This window comes from Talpa occidentalis, unplaced genomic scaffold (assembly GCF_014898055.3).
Source record: "Talpa occidentalis isolate TD23 unplaced genomic scaffold, MPIMG_talOcc4v2.1 talOcc4.16, whole genome shotgun sequence".
Classification (NCBI taxonomy): Eukaryota; Metazoa; Chordata; class Mammalia; order Eulipotyphla; family Talpidae; genus Talpa; species Talpa occidentalis.
In genome coordinates this window covers 27,556,492-27,581,666 of record NW_023601653.1, presented here as the reverse complement: position 1 = coordinate 27,581,666, position 25,175 = coordinate 27,556,492, and the positions used below count along the sequence as shown (strand labels likewise).

At 35.2% G+C, this 25,175-nt stretch overlaps 1 protein-coding gene across 1 annotated transcript in view; it reads left to right on the top strand.

The window, feature by feature from the left end:
* Positions 1-25,175, top strand: part of OTOGL (otogelin like) — a 201,790-nt gene that overhangs the window by 159,383 nt on the left and 17,232 nt on the right. The window contains exons 35-50 of the mRNA XM_054696187.1: positions 1,488-1,655; positions 3,349-3,627; positions 6,121-6,238; positions 7,375-7,454; positions 8,294-8,335; positions 8,998-9,039; positions 9,710-9,751; positions 10,421-10,462; positions 12,369-12,445; positions 13,437-13,614; positions 14,099-14,241; positions 14,489-14,512; positions 14,601-14,693; positions 16,982-17,171; positions 20,832-21,046; positions 23,210-23,351. Coding sequence (XP_054552162.1) covers positions 1,488-1,655; positions 3,349-3,627; positions 6,121-6,238; positions 7,375-7,454; positions 8,294-8,335; positions 8,998-9,039; positions 9,710-9,751; positions 10,421-10,462; positions 12,369-12,445; positions 13,437-13,614; positions 14,099-14,241; positions 14,489-14,512; positions 14,601-14,693; positions 16,982-17,171; positions 20,832-21,046; positions 23,210-23,351 — 1,875 coding nt within the window. The remainder of the gene's footprint in view (positions 1-1,487; positions 1,656-3,348; positions 3,628-6,120; positions 6,239-7,374; positions 7,455-8,293; positions 8,336-8,997; positions 9,040-9,709; positions 9,752-10,420; positions 10,463-12,368; positions 12,446-13,436; positions 13,615-14,098; positions 14,242-14,488; positions 14,513-14,600; positions 14,694-16,981; positions 17,172-20,831; positions 21,047-23,209; positions 23,352-25,175) is intronic.

Genomic DNA, 25,175 nt, shown 5'->3' with positions numbered 1-25,175 from the left:
TTCAACAAGCCTCCTGCACTCACAGTGATGGTCCTTTACTTCTGATGTGTTACAGGATTACTTAATCAGTTTCATTGGTAATATAGCACTGAAAATATTTAGAGAATGAATAGGGGCATTTAGCCTTCATAAGATGCCAACAGACACAGTGGTATGATGGGGACTCTTTCCTATGATCAAAGTGATCAGGAAAAGCACAAATCTGCCAAGTAAGAATTTATAAAAATAATGTGAAGATTGATGTTTAGAGGAAAATAGAGAATGTAGAGATTGTTGATAGTAGTAATAAAAAAATCATTTGAAATCACTAGTCTTGTTTTGTTTCATCCCAAATAATTTCATAGATATTGTAAACTTGCCTAGTTTTTTTGGACATTCATAACTGACATATTACTCTAGATGCTGCACTATTAAGATATTTAAGCTATTTAAAGCTAATCCAGAAGTAAATAATTATGACTATGCAAGGAGAAAATAGGAAAATTTAGAGGTTACAGGTGTGATTATTTCAGTAATTCTTAATAAAAAACTGTAATATCTCAATATTTATTTTTATGGGATTTGCTAAAAATATAAAGATTTTATTACTGGTGAAGGTAAACCTGAACTTTAATATCCTACAAGAAACTGTGTAAATTTTAAGTTCAGAATGATTTTTATTAGATAGGATATGTGTAATACTATTTAAATAACCACTAGATCATTCCTGTTAGTAGATAGTAAAATTATATTTCTCCCTGAAGAAAATTAATAATAAAGTCAATGATTTTTGTCTCCCAATTGCTGATGAAAATGATTCAGATACAAGATATCAATTAACTGGGAATCAATTCAGAGGCCTTCAATTTTTATGCAAATGGGTTTCTCAGATGACAATGGTTTCTCCAGGTTGTTGTAAATAGGGACTTATGCAGTAGGGGAGAGATTGTATTTAGTTGTCTATTTTTTTCTGCTATTGTTATGTTGAATGCCTATGAGGGTGTTCAAGAGCTCTCAAATTTTAGCTTCACATGTCTTCTTCATTTGAATTGTATTTCATTATAATTTAAATATTTTCCACTTAACAGTAATTTATTTATCTATTTATATGAATTAGCATATTATAAATTGAAGTATATTTGTAACTTGCAAGTTTATGTTGCTTTTGTCTTTCCTAGAAAATGAGCCAGTAGGTGGTGGAGAGGAAGGGTATAATTTTCTTTGGTTGTTGACTTGTACTCATAGAAAAACATGTAGTATGTATGGTATACGTTGTAACAGCAGTGGGGAGTCCATTGCTTTCAGGCTCACAAGAGAAATCATTATATACCAAATCATTATATTATTTTGAAATAAAGTTCAGTTATTTTATTTGCTAAGAGATGTTTAAATGCTCAATAATTTTTCGAGTTTTTTTTTGTTTTGTTTTGTGTGTTTTCCATTGAAATGACAGTTTGAAATACAAACTTTCTAACAAACTTATAATTCTCTCATTTGGATTTATCTAGGGCTTGGAGAAGGACCATATATGCTGGCAAGTTATGGACAGAGTGGCCTCATTCTAGGGGCCAACATGACCAGTAGAAGTATTTTCTCTTTGCCAAGAAGTAGTAGTCATGGAAACTTATTTTTTAATTTTATGATCACTCCAGGTCTCTTTAAAGAGAAGGAATCATGTGAGTATGAGCAGAATTGAAAATGAGAATTCTTTTACATTTACACTTTTTTTACTCACATAGTGAATATTAATTGTGGATCTAATACATTTGTGGCATTTTCCTATGTACTGTAAAGAATACAAATACAATAGGGCACTGAGACTTGAATCAGCTATCTCTTTGGTTGACATTTTTTAATCAGTTGGTATATATGTTATAATTACAATTATTTTATTGAGTTTTTATATTAAATAAAGCACATTTATGTTTTTGTAGTATTAATTATAGAACTTAATTCAAAAATTTTGAAAAATAGTTTACAGATAACTAACATTTGAGAAATTCTAACACCAGGTTGAAATAAAAGTAAAACTTGTAATTTAGCATCAAAGAAGCTAAGTATTCAAGAGTCTAAATCAGAATCTAGGCAGATACATACAGTGTGTTAAACCTGCTGATCTTGTCTTTCCTAGTCTCTGGGTCCACATTTGCTGGTTTGCACCTGCAGATCTATACTAGTCTTACCTACTTGGCACCTGGTGCTTAGTGGCTCCTTCTGATCTGGTGAAGCTCATGCTAATTGTTACTATACTAACCCTACACACACATGGTGTGTCCTATAAGGTTAGGAAATATTTATGAATGAATGAATCTGCCTTAACTTTCACTTATTCTAAGAAATCTCTTGATTCTCCAATAAGAATAAGTTCCTTCTTTCTTGTAAAAACTTATTTGACTCATTGTAGTCTATGAAAACTATAGTCTGAAGTTCTAATTTATATGTTTATATATAATATATATACATATATATTATATGTATTCTCACACACTCATATATATGCATATATATATTCCTCATATAAAGATTTCTTTTATTTGTTGCATCTCTCAGTGCTTGGCAGAGCAACTCGCAGGTTTTAGGACACAATAAATGCCTTTGGAATTACATATTGGATTTGAGAGAGTTTTTCATCTTATGGTTTATAATAATTGATATTTTTAATAGAAAATTCCTAATGGAATTTGAATTAGGAAATTAAGACCTAAGGAAACTAAACCAAATAATGGGTTTTACAAATAAAAGATAAACTTTTAAAGCAATAAAAGAAAGGTACTTTTCAATTGCTTTGTATTTATTCGCTAGCCATTTCATCTTCTTTTGGGAAATGGATAATAATGTTAAGAATCTTTTTTTAACGAGGTAAAATCACTTGCAATATTTGCTGATTAAGAATCTTTTGATATTGAAAAGGAGTGACATGCCTAAATTGATCTGTTTCTCTATGCTCTTATATTTTCTAGCACCCTATTTAGTCATTTGTAGATTTTGTCCTTTTGAAAATGTTAGTTTAAAGACAAATATGTGTCCAATTAATCATTGAGTTCTTTGTATGAAATTGTACATTCTGGGTGCTGAAGATGCTATTTCTTTTTTTCCCCTTAAGACGTGATAAATTAGTTAGAAAATAGAACTCATCAAAGATTGATTTTGGGGGAACTGTCACTGTTATTCATTGCTTTAAAATGCTGCTTTTTTTCAGCAACCTTATAATTCATTTCTGAAATCTTTGAGATTGGCATTATTTATGTATGGTAATTGTGCAGTTCTATTTTTGCCAACCTTCTAAATACATTTTATAATGCCAGTGTTGGTGATCTGCCTTCTTCAGAGAGCCCAAGGAGTTGTTAAACACACTGCTCTGTTTTACAGCAATGGCACTTGTTTCCCTGGAATCTGCTGAAAGGCCAAACTACTTTCTCTATGTCCATGATGATGACACTTTTAGTTTGGAACTATGGGAGGCAAATTCAGCCTTTCAACGGAGAGCCACATTTTTTCACCACCAGGGCCTCTGGATTCCTGGTTACAGTGCTTTCGAATTATATGGCAAGAAAGGCTTTTTTATCATATTCACAGATTTTAGTGTCAAAGCATCAAAGTATGATGATTCGGAAGAATTTAAACATTCAAGTAGCTTCAGCATAGAAGGTATGTTCCCTGAGATCTTATAAAAAGAGAGTAATTAGATAATTTACATAATGGTAGAATATTTGTTTGGTTTTAATTTTTAAATTTTTGTGTGTGTGCGTAAATATATAGTTATATGACCTTGAGTAAATTTCTTAAACTATCCGATACTTCATTCATCTGTAAATGGGAGAATTAATGATATCTACTTTATAGGGTTATTGTATTATATAAGTTAATATGGAAAAAATTGCTTAGCACAACCTTAAATTTTTATTATTGCCCCAATTATTTCTTTCTCTGACATCTGAACTTTGGAAATAGAGCTCACCATGTCTCATTATTGTCTAATGTTTATCTACTTTTTCTTTCCTAGAAAGGCAACTTCTGAATAACATGATTCTTAATGATAAAGACATGTTTATCTCTGTCCTTTGAATAGTAGGGTGTCTGGTTCCACTAACCTCTGGAAGATTTTCTTTGTTCCGTAGAAGTCTAATCACTCTAGAGAGCCTTACAGTTCTATGGCTTTTGGATTTTCTCAGTTACAGAGAGGAATCCTCTCTGCCTCATCCAATATTTATTTATTTATTTATTTATTTATTTATTTATTTATTAAGATATATTTATTTATACAAACACTGGGTATAGTCAGAAGCATGGGAGGGTGAGAGAATCCACCAGAGCCAGAGCGGGGAGCAGAATAGGCAGACTGACCAAGCACACTGCTGAGGGGAGCAGTGGGAGCAGCAGGAGAGGTCTGCGCTCAATGTGGGAGCCTTGCTGGCAGCCAGGGATTGAACCGGTGCTGCAGAGGTTGCAGGCAGCTTTGCAGCCCAGTGCTCAACCACTGCTGAGCTACTGGGGAGGCCCTCATCCAATATTTAAAAGCTATATTTTATTTTCAAAACAAAGAACTTGATATCTCTTTAGGCTTCCCAAACACATTGTTTTCTTCTAACCAACCCTTCTAAATCGGTTAAAGAGAGCTGATCATTGCCTTTTTGTTTTGGATAAATTTCTGTAAATCTTGAGAGTTTTTGGGTTTTAGAAAGTTCTAGTTAAGCTTTAAATTTTTACCTATTGAATAAGGCTCTTGTACTCATTAGAAAAAAAAATCACTGACATGCCCATATTACAATTAGATGTCATATTTTCTCTTGAATTTACTTTTTTTTTTTCCTAAAGAATTATTTTACACAAGAACTGGGGTACAGGCCAGATGCGCGGGAGGGTGAGAGGATTCACCAGAGTCAGAGTGGGGAGCAGAACAGGCAGACTGATGAAATACACTGCTGAGGGGAGCAGCGGGCAAGACAGGAGAGGTCTGCTCACCATGTGGGACCCTCGCCGGCCAGTTGGGATCGAACCGGTGCTGCAGAGGCTGCAGACGGCTTCACAGCGCTGCGCTCAATCGCCTGCGCCGCCAGGGGAGGCCCTCTTGAATTTACTTAAAAGTTGAACTTCACAAAGCTTCTATTGCCCCTCCAATTTAGAAATCTGCCACATTAAAAGCTGACCCAGCAGCCCGTTCTGTGCATTGGACAGTTGCAGTCAATGGCATCACCAAAATGTCCAAAACTGATCTTTGTGGGCTTTCTAAATCTGAGAAATGCGAGTTTTCTATTCTAGTCTGGGAATGCATCCTCTGTCAGTAAACATGACCTCAGGCATCTACTCTAATCTCAGGTGCACAGATGACTACTTAAAAAGTCTTACTTTTCTTCTCACACCGTGGAATGGAATTCTGAATATAGAATTCAAGAAACAGAACTTTTTCTCTCCCTTACAGAGTTCTGTTCTTAAGAGATAGTCTGGACTACCTCAGAAGAATTGGTTTATGATATGGGTAGGGGAAAGTATTAGCAGAATTTGCAGAAGAAAAATATTCAATCAGGAAGGTAACGATAAGCATATGCTGTTAGAATCCATTCGTTTATTTTTTGTCATCAAACAATTGCCATGTACAAGGCAATTGCTAAATTCTGCAGAAAAAAAAAAGGATAGCATGTTCTCCCTAGGTTGATGTCAAGAAACATGTTTCTGGTCGTGTCATTTCCCATCTGTTCGAACTTGTTTACTCACTTCTCTGAGCCTCCATTTCTTTATTTTTAAAATGAAAATAACACCTAATCAGCAGTTGTAAGGCTGAAAGAATAATGAACAAAAAAATCACTTGCAAAAAGTGAAATTCCAAGCAAGAGTTTGATATTATTATGATATATAAATCAATGAGATCTCACTAATAAAAATAGGAAAATGATTGTGAACTTGCCTTGGTTTTCTCTAACTACTTGCTTTTTTAAATCTTTGGAAGCCAGACTAATTTACATATTGAACCTGAGAATGAACTGCTTTGATTACCCAGCAATTACAATGCCTTCCCCCACCAGTCCTATCTTTTCCACAGCATTACAGTCAAAGAGTGTTCAAATCCCAAAAGGGTATTTATCATAAATCATTTTTCAAGCTGTATGTTAAAAATATACACAATCTAAATTTTGTTTTCTCCAGAAATTCAGGCAGCAGTGCCATACAGGAGGATGTGTGAATGGAGATATGAACCTTGTGCCACTCCCTGCTTCAAAACCTGTAGTGACCCTGAAGCACTAGCATGTAAATTTCTTCCCCCGTAAGTCATGTTTAACCCTTAAATGAGCAAATTCCAGTATTTGCAAATTCTGCTCTAAGTGAATATTTTAGATTAAAAACACTCTCAAGAATATTTTGTATGTGCTATTTACTCATTTATGAATCTGTTTCATGTATTCAAGCAGTTGTTATTTTTTTATTTTATTTCATATATTTTTTACATCATTTTTCATTTTTGCACAATGTATGCATTTTCATCTTGGTTATAGTCCCTATACAATTCCCACCCTCCTTGTTTTGATCCTAGTGTCTTCTCCCCCTACTCCCTGTTGTGTGTCTCTGGTTTACAGCTGCTTGTTGATTTTGACTTTTACTTTATTATAATTAGTCTTTTTCTTGGTCCATTATTTAGGTTTTCTAGATTCCTGCTATGAGTGAGACCATGCGATATTTTTCTTTATCTTTCTGGCTTATTTCGCTGAGCATGATCCCTTCCAGCTCCATCCATGTTGCTGAAAATTGCATGAGTTTATCTTTTTTGAGAGCTGAGTAATATTCCATTGTGTATATGTACCACATCTTATTGATCCAGTCATCTATTTTTGGGCATTTGCGTTGTTTCCATAGCTTACCTATTGTAAATAGAGCTCAAGCAGCTCTTATCAAGGGTCTGCTATGTGCCAGGAATCCCTCCAGCTTCTAGAGATATAGTACTAAACAAAATACAAAGTATTTGCCCTTGTGAAGATTATATTTTGTTGGATTGGGGTAGAAAATAAATAAAAATGTAAATATAAATACAGTATATTGTGAAATGTGTTATGGAAAAAATGAAGAAAGGTAAGGAAGTTATAGGTGAATAGTATTTCATTTTATATGTGTATTTCTTCTCTATCCAATCATCTATCCATCTTAGTATATCCTAAACATAATTGTATGTTTTGGGTATTCTGTGTTCAGGATATTTAATCACCATATATCCTTTTATTATCTATTAGCTTGTGACTTTGTAAAATGAGGTATGGTGAGTGGTAGCAAATGAAAATTATGAGGTGCTTCACAAGGAGAATAGAATTTTAGGAAAAATATAACCTAGTCACATAAATTAAATGCAGTATAATTTTTATACTTTAAATATAAACATATTTTTAACTTTGATTTTCTTTTCATGTAAAGGGTTGAAGGATGCTTGCCTTATTGTCCTAAAAATATGATCCTTGATGAGGTCACCCTCAAATGTGTTTATCCAGGAGACTGTAAGTGTGCATCTTATTTAATTTACTCTGAAAAGTGAAACATTTATTTTTTTTTTCTAGGTTAGCAAATGGTTGCAAACAAGTTTTAGATAAACAATAAGATTTTTTTATTTCTAAAATTTTATTCTTAATTTTTAAATGAATTTTTAAAAAATAATGAATTTTCTTACTTCTGTTTTTTTTTTTTTTTAAGATTATTTAAGTATACAAGACCTGGGGAACAGTCCAGAGGTTTGAGGGGTGAGAGGATTCACCAAAGACAGAGTGGGGAGCAGAACAGGCAGACTGACTGAAATACACTGCTGAGGGGAGCAGTGGGCGAGACAGGCGAGGTCTGCTGCACCATGTGGGTAGCTCCCTGGATGGCCAGGGATGGAGCTCCTGCTGTAGAGACTGTGGATTGCTTCATAGTGCTGTGCTTAACCCCTTGTGCCACCAGAGAGGCCCCAAATCTTTTATTTTTCTGACAGTGTAGGATTTCTCCCTTCAAGTCACCATACCTCTCCCACCACCAAAGCACCCATAATCTTCCACCATAGTCCATTGTGCTCTCCTTCTCCCCATTTTTACCCCTCCCTCCACTCTCCTCCTTTTTTCTCCCTCCCCTCCTGGATCTCTCAAATCTATGGTAGATGATAAGTTTTCATTGGATTTGTCTTCAATATCCCTTCATAAGTTTTTTGTTCCGAATTACTTTCTAAACCACATGTATCTTCCCTCTAAATTACTCCTGCGTTCTCTCTCCCCATCGTCTTTGAAGCTGAAGATCCCCAGAGGAACTATGTGGGTCTCCCTTTACACAAAACAGATTAAAGTAGAGCATCTTTGTTTCTTTTTAGGCATACCTCTGATTCCCACAGAACCAGCATTAATCCCACCAGGTAAGACATCTCTACTCATGTTCATTTAGATACTAAAATTAGCATATGTAATTTAAGTCTTGGTGCTCTTAAAACAACTACTACTCCAAAGATTAGAACTCCCAGTAAGCACTATTGTTTCATTAAGTAGCTGTTCACTGGCTCAGCATGCCACTTTTATGTGGCTTCTGCGTTTAGTGTACTTCTGTGTTTCTTTAGTGTAATGAATGAGGACTTCACACTTTTGCTAGAGTTTAGATTTTACTAAATCTTGCTTGAGCTTTCACAGTGATAGGTTGAGTCTAAGGAGATGTTAATGCAAATGAAGTTTTCCTTTAGGAGCTTCCGTTCCCATTCCTATTTGCTGTTCCAACCATGGGAGGACTATACCCTTCTCTCTTACTGTGAAACTTGCCTTAGACAGAACACTCTTCTCCCTTTTCCCCCTCCCCTCCTGGATCTCTCAAATCTATGGTAGATGATAAGTTTTCATTGGATTTGTCTTCAATATCCTTTCATTAGTTTTTTGTTCCAAATTACTTTCTAAACCACATGTATCTTCCCTCTACATTATTCCTGCATTCTCTCTCCCCATTTTCTTTGAAGCCGAAGTTCCCGATATGAACTATGTGGGTCTCCCTTTACACAAAACAGATTAAAGGAGTATCTTTGTTTCTTTGTAGGCATACCTCTGATTCCCACAGAACCAGCGTTAATCCCACCAGGTAAGCCATCTCTACTCATGTTCATGTTAGATACTAGAATTAGCATATATAATTTAAGCCTTGGTGCTCTTAAAACAACTACTACTCCAAAGATTAGAACTCCCAGTAAGCACTATTGTTTCATTAAGTAGCTATTCACTGGCTCAGCATGCCACACTTTCATGTGGCTTCTGCATTTAGTGTACTTCTGAGTTTCTTTAGTGTAATGAATGAGGACTTACTCCACACTTTTGCCTAGAGTTTAGTTTTACTAAATCTTGCTTGAGCTTTCACAGTGATAGGTTGAGTCTAAGGAGATGTTAATGCAAATGAAGTCTTCCTTTAGGAGCTTCTGTTCTCATTCCTATTTGCTGTTCCAACCACAGGAGGACTACACCCTTCTCTCTCACTGTGAAACCTGCCTTAGAAGGAACACACTCTCCCTTTTCCTCCTCCACTCCTGGACCTCTCAAATCTATGGCAGATGATAAGTTTTCATCGATTTTTCTTCAATATCCCTTCATTAGTCTTTTGTTCTGAATTACTTTCTAAACCACATGTATCTTCCCCCTACGTTACTCTTAAGTTCTCGCTCCCCATTTTCTTTGAAGCCAAAGATACTGATATGAACTATGTGGGTCTCCCCTTTACACAAAACAGATTAAAGAAGAGCATCTTTGTTTCTTTGTAGGCATAACTCTGATTCCCACTGAACCAGCGTTAATACCACCAGGTAAGCCATCTCTACTCATGTTCATGTTAGATACTAGAATTAGCATATGTAATTTAAGTCTTGGTGCTCTTAAAACAACCACTATTCCAAAGATTAGAACTCCCAATAAGCATTTTTGTTTCATTAAGTAGCTGTTCACTGGCTCAGCATTCCACACTTTCATGTGGCTTCTGCATTTAGTGTACTTCTGAGTTTCTTTAGTGTAATGAATGAGGACTTACTCCACACTTTTGCTAGAGTTTAGGTTTTACTAAATCTTGCTTGAGCTTTCACAGTGATAGGTTGAGTCTAAGGAGATGTTAATGCAAATGAAGTCTTCCTTTAGGAGCTTCTGTTCTCATTCCTATTTGCTGTTCTAACCACAGGAGGGACACACCCTTCTCTCTCACTGTGAAACCTGCCTTAGAAGGAACACACTCTCCCTTTTCCTCCTCCATTCCTGGAACTCTCAAATCTATGGCAGATGATAAGTTTTCATTGGATTTTTCTTCACTATCCCTTCATTAGTTTTTTGTTCCGAATTACTTTCTAAACCACATGTATCTTCCTTCTACATTACTCTTAAGTTCTTGCTCCCCATTTTCTTTGAAGCTGAAGTTCCCGATATGAACTATGTGGTCTCCCTTTACACAAAACAGATTAAAGAAGAGCATCTTTGTTTCTTTTTAGGCATACCTCTGATTCCCACAGAACCAGCATTAATCCCACCAAGTAAGCCACCTCTACTCATCTTTATGTTAGATACTAAAATTAGCATATGTAATTTAAGCCTTGGTGCTCTTAAAACAACTACTATTCCAAAGATTAGAACTCCCAGTAAGCACTATTGTTTCATTAAGTAGCTGTTCACTGGCTCAGCATGCCACACTTTCATGTGGCTTCTGCATTTAGTGTACTTCTGCATTTCTTTAGTGTAATGAGGACTTACTCCACACTTTTGCTAGAGTTTAGGTTTTACTGAATCTTCCTTGAGCTTTCACAGTGATAGGTTGAGTCTAAGGAGATGTTAATGCAAATGAAGTCTTCCTTTAGGAGCTTCCGTTCCCATTCCTATTTGATGTTCCAACCACGGGAGGACTACACCCTTCTCTCTCACTGTGAAACCTGCCTTAGACAGAATAACTTAGTAAATCCACGCAGTGAGCCTTGACAAATTTAATGTACTACTCCTGGGACTATAATTTATAAAAGTTTAGATATATAACCACTTACTTTATAGTATATAGATAGTGAGCATTCAAGTGAGTGTCAGCTCAGACAGGCACTGTCTTGGAAGTGAGGGGAAAAGGGTGATGTAATGACCAAGTCATCACCCTACCCTAAAACAGCTAATGGCTCATACGTTACTGTGATCTTGCAATAAGGGTGAGTATAAACAGTAAGCAGGCAGGAGGAGTTTTGTACTTATTCTGGCAGTTTATCTCAGAAGGGTAGTAGAAGGTAGGACTTGGATAGGCTAGAAGGAGGAAATGTGTTCTAACTAGAAGGGGAAGCAAGGGCAAAGGCCTGGACCAAAGCGAAACATGTTACACGGAGACTTCAAGGAGCTCAGTCTGTCTTATGTGTGTAACATGAGAGGAACTACACCAAGAGATAGGATGGGAGAGGTCACCAGGTGCCGTATCATAAAGGGTCATGGAAAAAACCTGGACTTTTCCTTGAAGGCAATAGTGAATCATGAAAGGGTTTTAGTAGAGCTATGACATCTTCAAAATAATAGCCTCACTACAACTATCGCTATTACCACCATTCTTGTAAGTTACCATTTATTATGTACTTACTGTGTGCAAAGTATTGGACTAAGTCATGTGTACACATTTAATCCTCAAAAACACTCTCTGAGAGAGGTCTTGTTATTTACTCTGGTAAAGATGAAGAATTTTTCTAATGCCGTGAATTTTAGGCATCAGTGAATTTATGTAGTTTAAAAAAAATCTTGGGAGGACTTAGAGCCACTTTCTCTATATCATTTAATCTATGGAATCAATAGTCTGTGAATGATATTGCACATCCTAACATCCAGGATTTAGTTTGTTGTTTCTTCTACATTGAAATCTCTCTGCTTTGAATTCTTTAATATCCTCCAAACCAATATTTACTATGTATTTCCAACATCTAAAACTATTTAAAGCCACCACAACCAATATATGGGCAAATAGATTATACTCCATAACCTTCATGCATAAGAAAACTACCCTGATACCCTAAATAAACCTTACTACTTGTATGAATCAGCCTTACTATGTATATTAAAATGCGTATCATTTGTAACTCCTGAACTACCCTTTGTGACACCATCAATATTTTTTCCTATAGGAGAATAATTATGTTGGGACTAAAAGACAGTGAAAATGTGTGTAGTATGGTAATGAAAAGCCAGGACTCAGAATCAGAATTACTGAATTTGAATTCTGCCTCTGATACTTATGCTTCCTTCTCTTCACCTTAGTTTCTGTGTTTGTAAAATGGCAATAGTATTATTTACTTCAGAGAGCTATTGTGGGGAGTCACTGAAATAATCTCTATAAAAAAATTTAGAACTTATTTTCCCTGCACATATGAATTCCATATGTGATAGATACTATCCCACTAATGGAGAGGATGTCTTTATTTTTAGCAGGTCCAGAGGTGGTTACACCATCAGTCATCACTGTGTTTGACACGCTAACTCCAACAACAGGTTTGGAATGTGAGGTATGACTGGGAATCTACTCCAATTAGTTGTTATAGCCTTATAATAGCTGTTCAGGTCTCTGTATCACTATATATTATAAAACTTATTTTGCTATATTCTATAGTTTATTTTTGCTAAAAGATGATAAAAATATGCTTAACAGTTGTATTTTCTTAACTGATTCAGGCATTTTTTTTTTGAGATAATGACTATAATTGTATTTGAAAATTATAAAGTTCTGTTTAAATGCAAGGGGAATCAGGTTTACCATATTGAGTTACAATCTAATTAGGAAAGAAGAAAGCAATTTAATGGATGAATAACAAAGAATGCAGAGAATTAGGTGGATGCTGGAGGACCCCACTTCTTTCCTTCATATTATTTAGACTCTGGTCACACTAAGAAAAACAAGTAAAATTTAATGAGGTGTTAAGTTTGATTTTTCAATACAGAATTATCTAGTGTAGGATTCTCTGTAAGGTGAGCATTCAAAATTATTTACCAAGCAACTACTATATGCCAGGCTATGAGCTAGATATAAAATTAATTTTTAATGATTCTACATCGGTTCTGTCAAATTGATCTCACATGAATTTATAATGAATTATTTGGATGGTATTAAGTTCTATTTTTTAAATGATATTAACAGAAGTATAACATATGCTAGCTATAAACAGAAAATAAAAGGTTGATTGCACTTAGAAGTCAGCTTGTAAACTCGATCTAGACAATTAAAGACTAAATTTAAGTAAGACTTAAATTTGCTTAGAAGTTTGAGCATATGTGGGCAGCTCTGCTATCAAACCATTGTTAAGGGCAAAGCTTAAATGAAGTCCATATTGAATATACTAGAGAAGCTACAGCAACAAAAAGTTGTAGTGAAAGTTTAATTATCTTTAAAAGCATTCATATTTGAGAAATGTGCCATAGGCAATGTGATTGGTAAATTAAAAAAAATTGAAAACTAGTGAAAAATGGGAAAAACTCACTAATTTTATTTTTTATTAACAGCCTCAACAGTTTGATCCTGTTTATAATTGTAGTCAATACATATGCCTTAATATGGAATGGACGTTATACAACTGGTCTCTTCACTGCCCAATGGAATTGGAAATGCCTGACTGTGGTTTTCGTGGAAGACCTGTTCAAGTGAACAGTGATGTCTGCTGCCCTGAATGGGAATGTCCTTGTAAGTTTGTATTTCTTAGTGACACTCCATTTTTATTCAAGGAAAAGTATGGTTTTTTTTTTAAACTACCATCTCATCAAATTAAAGTTATTGTTGAATTTTTTCCCCTTGATTTATGATTTCTGTGTATATGTAACTTTTAGAGTTGCTTCTTGTCAAACTTTATAAGAATAATCTAAAAGTTTTTTTAAAAAGAGCATTTTTCTCCACACCCTCACCAACATTTATTGTTTCTGTGTTTTGTTTTATTTTTGTGTGGGCTATTCTCATGGATATGAGGTGTATCTCAGTGTGTTTTTGACCCATGTTACTTGGTGAAGGTGGTGAGGTGACCCCATGCCTTTGAATCACATACAGTGTTGTAAACCACTGTTATCTCAATTAAAGAAAATAATCTGAGTTTTGAGTTTTGAAAAAGTAGTTATCACTACAAATACAAATAATTCACTAATAGACTACGTCCACCCTCCACCATTTATTTTAGGTCGGTGTTCCATGTTGTCAGAGCTGAGCATTATTACATTTGATGGCAACAATGCAGCATTATACAGTATGGCTTCTTATATTTTAGTAAGAATTCCTGGGGAAGTTATAGTGGCTCATATTGAAAGATGTTCCATGAATCAGGTAGGTTATATTCCATTCTTTTGCTATTTCTTCATTTATCTACAGTTCAGTTTTTTGCAATATTAGCTATTCTCGAAATAAGAAACTTTTTAAGAACAAACTGAGATTAATCTTTTGGCACTTAAGCCAAAATTTTTTCATGTGAACCTATTTAGAGGCATGTCATATTAATTCAAATACTATTTTAAAAAGTAAAGTGATACTTTTCTTTTAAAGGTTTTTTTTTATTGATACTTTTTTTTTCCAGAATGGAAACTCATTTAAAAAGCTAGTAAGTATTTGCAATACATTTAATAAATTCCTTCTGATTATTTTTAAAATTATGTTTAACTCCATAAAATTTTTACTTTTAAATCAAGGCTTCCTCTGGAAGAATCTCTGGACTTTGTTTTAAGAAGTTAAATTTGACAACACCTATAAATAAAATAATTGTCAACCGTTTAGCAAGAAAGGTAAGAATACAGTTTAAAAATATTCTTATATTAGATGAAAGTAAGAAATTATACAAATGCAATTATTTCCAAAAAGTGGTTAAACATATCAGTGAAGTTTTTTGTTATGGTGTCTAGTAATTCTTTTCAGAAGTAGTCTAAAAATATGTTTTAGAATAAAAATATGTTTTGGGCCTACCTGGTGGTGCAAGGGGTTAAGCACCACACTATGAAGCAGTCCCTGGCCCATGCAGTATGAGTTCGATCCCCAGCCGACTAGCGAGCAACCACATGGTGGAGCAGACCTCTCCTGTCTCACCCGTTGCTCCCCTCCGCAGTGTGTTTCAGCCAGTCTGCCTGTTCTGTTCCCCACTCTGTCTCTGGTGAATCCTGTCACCCCCTCATCTTTGGCCTGTACCCCAGCTCTTGTATGGATAAATAAACAAATCTAAAAAATAAATAAATAAAAATATGTTTCTTATATTTCTCCTTCCACAATGATATTTTCAATATCTCTTGCAAACATTTCTCCCCTTTTGAAATTAACTTTAATGACCATATTAAATAAATGACCATATTAAATACATCATATTAAATATATTAAATATAAATAGCCTTCCTGGATAGTATGAGTTGCCAAATTTCATAGTGTCAGGGTTAACATTGTTTCGGATTAGACTAAATGTAAATAATGAGATAAAGAGGGAACACAAATAGTGTTGATAGTAGCATAGATAGTAAATATCAGAATGCAAATATCAGAATGAAGACTGATGAGAGAGGAACCAAGAAAGGAGTGATACCTAGAATTAGAAAACAAAATGAAGGAATATTTAAGTTTACTGAAAACACCGAAAAGGAGCAATGTATTATTAAAAAGTTGGAAAGACCATTTTAATGGCCATTTTAAAGGTCTTTTAATAAGAAAATCCATTAGCCCAAGAAATATATATTTACTAGCTAGAAATGAGCTACATAAGCTTGATGTTTCAATGAGATCTAAATGGTTCTCTGAAAAATAAAAGAAAATAATGTGTAAAAATTTTTCTCTAAATGACTGACATGTCCTTTTGGAAGAAATTGCATTAACATTGAAAAATGGATTCTAGATTGGAAGCAATATTAAAAAAGATCCTTAAATATAGTTAGGTATTAGAAAATTTAATTTTAAGTGAAAGTTAAAAATTATTAGTAAGATGAATGAGGGACTTTTTTTGGATGATAGCATTTGTGTAGACCTTTGATTTTAATGAAGTTTAATATTGCTGTGAAGCAATTGGAAGACTGATTTAAACGCAAACCTGGTCAGTGCTATCACTGTGAGCATTTGGGCAAAAGGTTTATTTTCAGTCTCAAATTTAACTCAGACCTTGTCATATATTCCTAATTAGTTCCAAACTAATTATTTGAAATATATTTAGTGAGGGTTTAATGATAAAATGACACAGATTCTGATCTCAAGTAATGTGTAGTTGTCTGGGAAGTATGTATATGTAATTATCTGCTGTCTAGAAAGCATGAAGATGTCCAGTGATAGTTATGACCAACCTATCATGGAAACAGAGAAAAGTCACTTAATGCAATTACAGAAGAGTTAAATAGATATTTTTGGATGAAGTGACAGTGAAGATAAATCTTTATCAGCTTGTATGTTAGAGTATAAGAAAGATGAAAAGATGAGAAATCGATAGGCATAACTTCTACAAATTTACTGCTGGTTGCAGCTGATAATTCCATGTCATTTCCATTATTTACAACACTGTTATAATATAATCCTTGGACTGCCTACATTTGTATTACCAAGAGTAAAATACTGATAATACAGAGTCTGGAATCCCATGCAAACCTAGGAAGTAGGATATCTGGGAATCTTTTTACCAAGTTTGACACATCGTTGATATGACCATTATATTTAAACACTGATTTATACAGTGTTTAAAGTCCCAGGTTAAAGAAAACATTCTGAAAATAACTTTACTATCTTAAATTTATATTAGAAGGTACCGGTGTGATCAGCAAATATTGAGGGAAACAGACAGAAAACTATACATAATTGAAGAAAGTTAAGTTTTGAAGAAAGTAAAAGGCAGTGAAGTTAGAACAAATAGAATGTGACAAGACGCAGCAATGGACTAGTAAAGAGCTTAGAAATTATGAAAAGTAGTGGCAGTGTACATAAATTAAAAAAAATTAAAAAGTTTGTATTAAATCAGAAGAAATGGAATGATTTGAATTCTTCAAATTTTAAAGAGCATATATTTAAATATAAATATTTTTCTAACATAGGTAAATGCATTATGTTCTTTTAGGTAGAAGTGGATTCTATCATTGTACCTTTACCCTTCTCAAATCAAGACCTGGCCATAGAGGATTCTGGTATGATGTATGTGATTACCACCCCGGCTGGACTAATCATAAAGTGGGCTCATCTTACAGGAATCATAGACATTCATTTCGGCTTTCGATTTAACTTGTCATCTTACACAGAAGGACTTTGTGGTGAGCACTTCTCTCCAATATTTTTCGCTTCTTCTTTTCTTTTTTCCCTATTCACCTTACAGTTTTGGCTCCTGTTTACCCCCACTTTAGATTTGAGATGTGATGTAAATTTTCAGTTACCTATCTGAATGTTTAAGGAAGCAATGACTTTCAGTAAATGGACTAAGAAGCCTGAAATAACAGCTCACTTTGAGTGTTTTGTGGAAATATAGGCATGCCACTATTTCTATAATCCTGTGTTATGTTCCTGCTAACTCATCTTTATTAAGCATTAATGAAGTGTCAGACATTAGTCAGTATACTGTAACTCCTTTAATTCTAACAATGCAGGCCTCCCCTGGTGCTGCAGCGGTTAAATGCTGGGCTGCAAAGCTGCCCGCAGCCTCTGCCAGCGCTGGTTCAATCCCCTGCCACGGGCGAGGGTCCCACATGGTGTGCAGACCTCTCCTGCCGCCCGCTGCTCCCCTCAGCAGTGTATTTCGTCAGTCTGCCTGTTCTGTTCCCCACTCTGGCTCTGGTGAATTCTCTCACCCTCCCGCCCTTCTGACTGTACCTAGTGCTTGCATGAAAAAAAAAAAATTCTAACAATAGTCCTAATAAGTAGATACTAGTGTTAATGTTTAAATGACAAAAAAGAGTTATAAGAAGATTAAAGGGGTAACTAACTTTGTTTTTAAAAATTTTTTGAAGTTTATATTGGGGAAAACCCCAGTCATCTTAAAAGTTTATACAGGGGACACAATGTTCTGAATATGTGTCCCAGTTTTATTATAAAGCATAATGCCTACATGTGCCTTTACATGTAGTTAAGTCACAGTATGTGGTCCAGCTACGTAAAGAATTATTACAAGAAGCAAAGTGTTTGTAACTATGTGTGGTGATGGATGATAACTAGACTTATCATGGTGATCATTTCACAGTATATCCTAAAATGGAATCTTTTTGTATACCTGAAACTAAAGTCATATGTGATTTAAAAGAAAGAGTTGTAAGCCAAATGAAACAAATCAGAAATATTTCCATGGTATAAAAAATAAAAAGAATAATACTGGCTGTTGTCTTCTGGAAAGCTGAACTTGAGTTGTTCCCTTTACAGTTCTGTACTTGTAAGTGAACATTAGTTGCCTCATCTTTAAAATGGGAATAGTAATATATACTTTCAAGATTGTTACTAGGATTGAATGTGAAAATTAATGTAAAATATTTAACACATCTGCTTACTACAAGCAGTTAATAAATGTTTACTTAGTAAAACGTATAGCTGCTTTAACCTCACTAATATTGAATAAAAGTTCATGGATCACCTTCTGAATGTCTAACTCTGCTTGGTGTTGACAATTCAAAATGAATAGACTTAAGTTCCTGTCCTCACAAATTACATGAAATACCATATTTCTTTACAAAAACCTACAGCATTTAGTGGAAAGTTTGGCTAAAAATGGTCTGCTTATTTTGAACATTGGACCTCCCTGGTGGCGCAAGGGCTTGAGACACAGCCTATGAAGCTTTCCGCAGCCACTAAGGTGCAAGTTCAACCCCTGGCCGGGAGCTGCCCACATGGTGCAGCAAACCTCTTTTGGCTCGCCCACTGCTCCCCTCAGCAGTGTACTTCAGTAGATCTGCCTGTTCTGTTCCCCACTTTATCTCTGGTGAATCCTCTCACCCCCCACACCTCTGGCCTGTGCCCCAGTTCTTGATGCATAGATAAATAAATCTTTAAAAAAAATCATCTACATATTTAGAACATGATAAATGTAACCCAATCTCCTGTGCTGACTAAACATAATCATTGTGGAAATAGTTACACACAGTATTGATCATGTAGCATTTGAGAACATATAATATTGAGAACGTGCAGTATTGACTATACATAGTAACTCAATAGTTCTTATTGAGTAATAATTCATAGGATTTCAGAACACATATTTCCTCCTTTGACTTATCACTCTGTGTGCTGTGATTTCATTTTGATATTCAATTTTTTGTTCTTTTCTCTTTTAGTGTCAGTTTTTACTTTATGGAGACAGACACTCTGCTAATTAGATTCTTAACTATAGATTTGTAGTCACTGTAGAGAAGGGACTAGGATCACTTTTCTGCTCCCCAGTGGTCACCCCTTAAATTTCACACTTTCACAGTGGAGGAACAATGGTTTGTAAAGGGGAATCTGAGTGCTGTGAGGACTACTAGACTGGGTGTTAGATGAAAAGCAGTGAGCAAAAAGGTGGCCCAGGGCCTCCCTGCTGAAGCAAGGGGTTAAGTCTTAGCACTATGAAGCTGTCTGCAGCATGAGTTTGATCTCTGGCCTGGGAGCTAACCCACATGGCACAGCAGACCTCTCCTGTCTCGCCACTGCCCCCTTCAGCAGTGTATTTCAATGGATCCTCTCCTGTTCTGCTCCCCACTCTGTCTCTGGTGAATCCTCTCACCTCTGGCACTTCTGGCTTATACCCCAGTTCTTCTACATAAAAATAAATAAAATCTTATATAAATAAAATAATGTGGCCCAATGTGAGCACACACATTGGAACGGGTGGTCAACATTATACCCTGTTCTACACAGCACTCTGAGGTCTGCAGATGAGGTGGTGCCTGAAGTTGTAATGAAAATATAATTTTACTAGCAATTACCTTTCTCCAGAAGTGTTTAGACTTAAACAGTAGCTGCTGTACATTATGATTCACTTAAGCTTTGTTTTTTGCCTCTCACTCAGTCCCCTGTGTATTTATAATGATAAGGCGACTATGGCAGCAGCAACCTTTATTGATTTTAATGAATCTGCTTGAGGATTAAGATTTGATATGTGATAAAAAGATTAATTCACACATTTTACATCCAGGAGCCTTAGGAATTAAGAAAAATTATGTCTTAAAGGAGGGTGGGATTCGGGTAAGGTACAGTGAGATTTTTAGGTCCATTTCTCTGTACTACCATTGATTCTGTAGTCCACTGGGTGAAAAGTAGACTCCATTTTCAGTTGGGCCATTCTGAAAGGAAGCTAAAGACTATAATAGGTCAAACATCAGAGTCATCATTTGGCCATATCCCAAAGAAAGGAGATGGTCTAAGACCTCAAATTCCCAGCTGAAGTCCTGCAGTTAGCAACAGTTATCTTAATGTTGGATAAATTCAAGTATCTAGATGATTCCACAGCTTACTGATATATGCCTGGGTTACTTGTAACAGTTATTAATGCAAGGGTATAAGTTTATGCCAATCAGGACTCTCTCTGAGAGTAGTGTCATCAGGTGATAGGGCAGGATAGTTTCTGAAAGGAAAAAAAAAATAATGTTTTCAGGTAGATTTTCCAGGGAATGAATACAGAGAAAGACAAATGTCTACATTCCTTGACAATCTTAAGAACTAGTTCTTAAAAAATCACTTTCCTCTTTCTTCATCTTTTGTGGTCTCTTCACATCTTGACTTCTAAGATCGTGGTTTCTTTCTTGCCTGGGTAAGACAGATTTATACTATTTCATCAAATAACCAAGCATATAATTTAAAAAAATCTGTCAATGTTTAAGGCAATTGATACAAATATGAATAATTCAGTAAATTATTCATCCATTTAAAATCAGTTATTAAGGTGACTTATTTCTATTGCCTACAGATGGTTTAAGTGAAATTATTTTCCTTTTCAATGTCACATATTTTTCTAGGAATTTGTAATGAAGACCCAGATGATGACCTCAGAATGCAGAATGGCACAATTATTACATATTTGGAAGACATAGCATTATTTATTGAAAGCTGGGAAATTGAGAAATCATTTGAAGTAACAACGAGAAGACCTGTCAGAAATTGCACAGAGCATGACTGCACTCCCTGCACTGAGTTATTAAATAGAAGAGTTTTCATTCCATGCCATGATAAAGTAAGTTGAAAGTAACCATAAATAATAAATGTCACGTTAGACATGTGGAGAGCAAAAGCCAATAAATTTCTGTTCTTGCTGTGATGCTTTTCTAGGGAGAATAGTTTATTCCCAAACCTTCTGTGAGCATGTTTTAGAAGTCAGAATCATTTACTGTTTATAGACTTACAGAGACAGGAACGATAATTATCTTTTCTCCCCTATGTTGTTTTCAGAACTGTATCTATAGCGTTCATGAAAAATGAGATTCCCTCCTATGAATAAATACCTGTAGGAGAAAGAGATCAGTGTAGATTGATAACACAGTATTGAAACAAAGACAGTGAGAATTTTATCCACCCCTATGACCCTGGCCTCTTCGGTGTACATTTGTAACAGAACCAGTAACATATTCAAATTAATCATTATTTATTAGCCTCTAATGTTCAGACTTTAAGTGACTAGTAGAGATTGTAAATAATATGTATCATTGTAAAAAGATCCATTGTTAGAGACATAGACAAATATGGCATTTCTTGAATCATTTAATGAAAAGCTACGCACATCTAGGGGCACTGAGTTAAAGTTCCTGGGATAGAAAGATGCATAAAACTTTCTTCTTGACCTCAAGGTGTCTAGTGGAGAAGACTTCCCAGGGTTTTAGGTATTTGCATTATTATGGAAGGATGCATTTGCCAAGAGAGAAGAGTGAGAAAAGGAGACCGAGGCAGAGACAACAATACATACAAGAGTAAATTCATTGTAAAAGGCTGTGGTTAGCAAAACATCGAAATAGTTTAGTGCAAGAAAGATGGAAAGGTGGGCCTCCCCGCTGGCACAATGGGTTGAGCGCAGTGCTGTGAAGCTGTCCGCAGCCTCTGCAGCCTGGGTTCGATTCCCGGCCTGCCAGGGAGATGCCCACATGACGCAGCAGACCTTTCCTATCTTGCCCGCTGCTCCCCTCAGCAGTGTATTTCAGTCCTTCTGCCTGTTCTGCTCCCCAGAGAGTGAATCCTCTCGCCCTCTCATGCCTCTGGCCTGTACCCCAGCTCTTGTATAAAAATAAATATTTTTTTTTTTAAAGAAAGATGGAAGGGAAGAGTCTGAGAAGGAATGTGAGGGAATTGTAAAGCAGGAAGCACCTTCTGCTCTAGATACCCTAGTTCTCAGCTTCTGAGTCCCCTGAGGGAAAAGCAAAGGGTATAGAGTTACGGGATAAAAATGACCTCTCTTTCTGTAGCTTCAGTTTTATTGAAACTATGGATAAAAATCAGTTTTAAATGTTCACATTTTAAAATGCACGTGCACAAAAAAAAAGAAAAAATAACTTTCAAACTTATTTTAGTGTCATTTTATTCTTTTTATAGTGTAATGATTTTTGAAAAGTGCAGCCTTTACTGGGAACTTGGAAAGTTGATTAAATCAGGGAACTTTCAGCTTAAGTATTCAAGGCATCGCAAGGTAACACAGGATCTCCAGTGTCTGTGGTGGGCTCAGTCCTTCCCTAGGATCTTCCCACTGATTTTGTTGTGAAGGAAAGGAATGCTTATAATATGCTTTCCCATTTCTAATCTCCATCCTCTCTGCCAATCTTTACTTAGCAGTTTGATGGTCTTTTAAAAAATGGGAACAGTATATATCATTTCTCTGCTTAAAATCTTTCAGTGTCTTTCACTTACATTTAAAGTACAACCCAAGCTTCTCATCTGAGCTTACACAGTCCTCTGCTTACTTGTCCAGTTTCCTCTTTTACTACTTCTGTTAATTTGCTAAGTTCCAGATAGTTGTCTCCTTACAACCTGAATATGAAAATGAGTTAGAAGCAAAACAAATGACCAAATGAAACAAATGCAGACTATAAGAACGAAATAGTAGTTTACTAAGGGGAAGGATGAGTAAGAGAGGTAAAAAGGATCAATTATGTAGTGAAAGATGGAGACTGAAATTTTGGTTTTGAACATAGTGTAACATGTATAGCTATTGATTACAAGGTTGTACACCTGAAGCCTATGGTGTAAACAAAAGTCACTTCCAATAAAAATTTAAAAAGAAAATCTGAGGTGGAAGGGTAGCTATAATGAATGTTAACTTTTGCTACCTTTGAATCTCCAAATTTTAATTTAATTTAGGAGCTTCAAAGAAATAAGACTACATAACTGATCCCAAAGGAAATTGTATCTTTAGGTTTCACCACAGGACTTTTGTGAAAAAATGTGGATCAATTATACCTATTTCTGGAACTATGAGTGTGATGCTCTTTCTGCATACGTGGCTCTGTGCAGCAAGTTTGACATCTGTATTCAGTGGAGAACCCCTGATTACTGCTGTAAGTTGTGCACTTCAAATATTTCCTAATAACCAAATGGCAATCTTCTTCTGCATTCATTTATTCCTTTTCCTTTCATTTTTCATCAGAAATTAATTTGGTCAGAATAAAATGCTTGTAAATGTAACCTTGTAGAGGTCAGCTCTCCTGCTCAGGGTACCTTCTGTTTCCAACCTGCTCTAAAATTAAAGAAGATCCCAATAATGGTAATTATTATGTAATAATTGGGGCTTATTAGTCCACAAAAATAATTGTTTGCAAAGTAGATAGAAACTTTAGAGGGATCACAGAGGATCAAAGGGGGATGTTAAATCTTTTTTTTCCATTATTAATTTATTTTTTTATTTATATCTTTTACATCATTATGTATTCCCTGTAAAATTCCCACCACCAATTCACCCGTGAAACATCACCATAGTCCCTAGACTCTTCTCTCCCTATTTTATCCCTTTTCCTCCACTTCCTTTGCAGAATGTCTCTGATTTATGGTTGCCTGCTAGTTTTTATTATTATTATTATTATTATTATTATTATTGTCATTACTTTTTTTCCTGATCCCTTATTTGCTTCCCTTATATTCCTCCTATAAGTGAAACCATCGATATTTTTCTTTTTCCTTCTGGCTTATTTCATTGAGAATGATCCCTTCTAGCTCTATCCATGTTTCTGTGAATGGCATGATTTTATCTTTTTTGATTGCTGAGTAGTATTCCATCATGTATAGATACACCACATCTTTTTGACCCAGTCATCTATTTTTGGGCATTTGGATTGTAAGTTATAGCACATTTTGTCAGTTCCTATTCATCCTGCCTCTTTTCCCCCAGCTTGTCCTAAATCATTTGCGATAGGGAGAGATTGGAGATTTTTCTACCTGCTGTTCCTTTTTCCCTAACACCATATCCATTTTCCTAGAAACCAGTCTTTATGACTTTCTTTGATTAACCTCTAAGATCAATATTTCCCCCAATACATTCTTGTTTCCCTTCTCTTTTGTATGTGTTCTTTGTCCATTTTTGTCTATTGTGCTCATGCTTTGTCAACTTTCTTCAAGCAAACTTGATTACCTTTCACCAATCGTGGGCACATTTTGCAGACTATATTGTCAATTTAACTTAAGAGAGAGTTATTAAATAATAAAGATTTTCAAAATGAATGCTACTACCAAATAAAAGCTTTAATTTTCCCCAGGAAAAAAAAATTGCTTCAAGAAGAATGGTATATTGCAAACACCAGTTCCATAACTATGCTTAGAAAGAAAGCAATTACAGATGTAACTCCTGGTGTACCTATGTCCTATCCCTTTGCTCTCTGCTTCTCCCAGCAGTAATCACTATTCAAGAATAGGGTTCCTTGATTAATAGGGAATGTATGATATCTCCAATTTTATGAGACATGATTATATTATTCTTCACTGAGACTTTACATTATACCTCGACCGATTATATGTTTTTTTTTTTTAAACAGGATGACTTTTTCAGATAACTGAAAACCAATAAGAATTTTCTAAATATTTGAAACTCCTCAGCAATGGTAGTTTCTTTTGGCAGTGAAGGTTGGTGCCAAAGCATGCAGCCTTGTTCTTCTTTATGACTTGGTTGAGTTACATACTTCAAGCATTTAATCTTGCTTATTTTGAATAGCCTGTTGAATCTTCTCTCATTGCACAGAACAGTGAATTTTGAATAGTTGACACTATACTTATGCCAACCAGATTACGACTGCTTGTTGTTCATATCTTAATAGAAATCAGATGATGTTTTCCTACCATAATGTAATATAATACTAGCTGAAAGGCGCTCAAGAATATCCACTGATTATTTT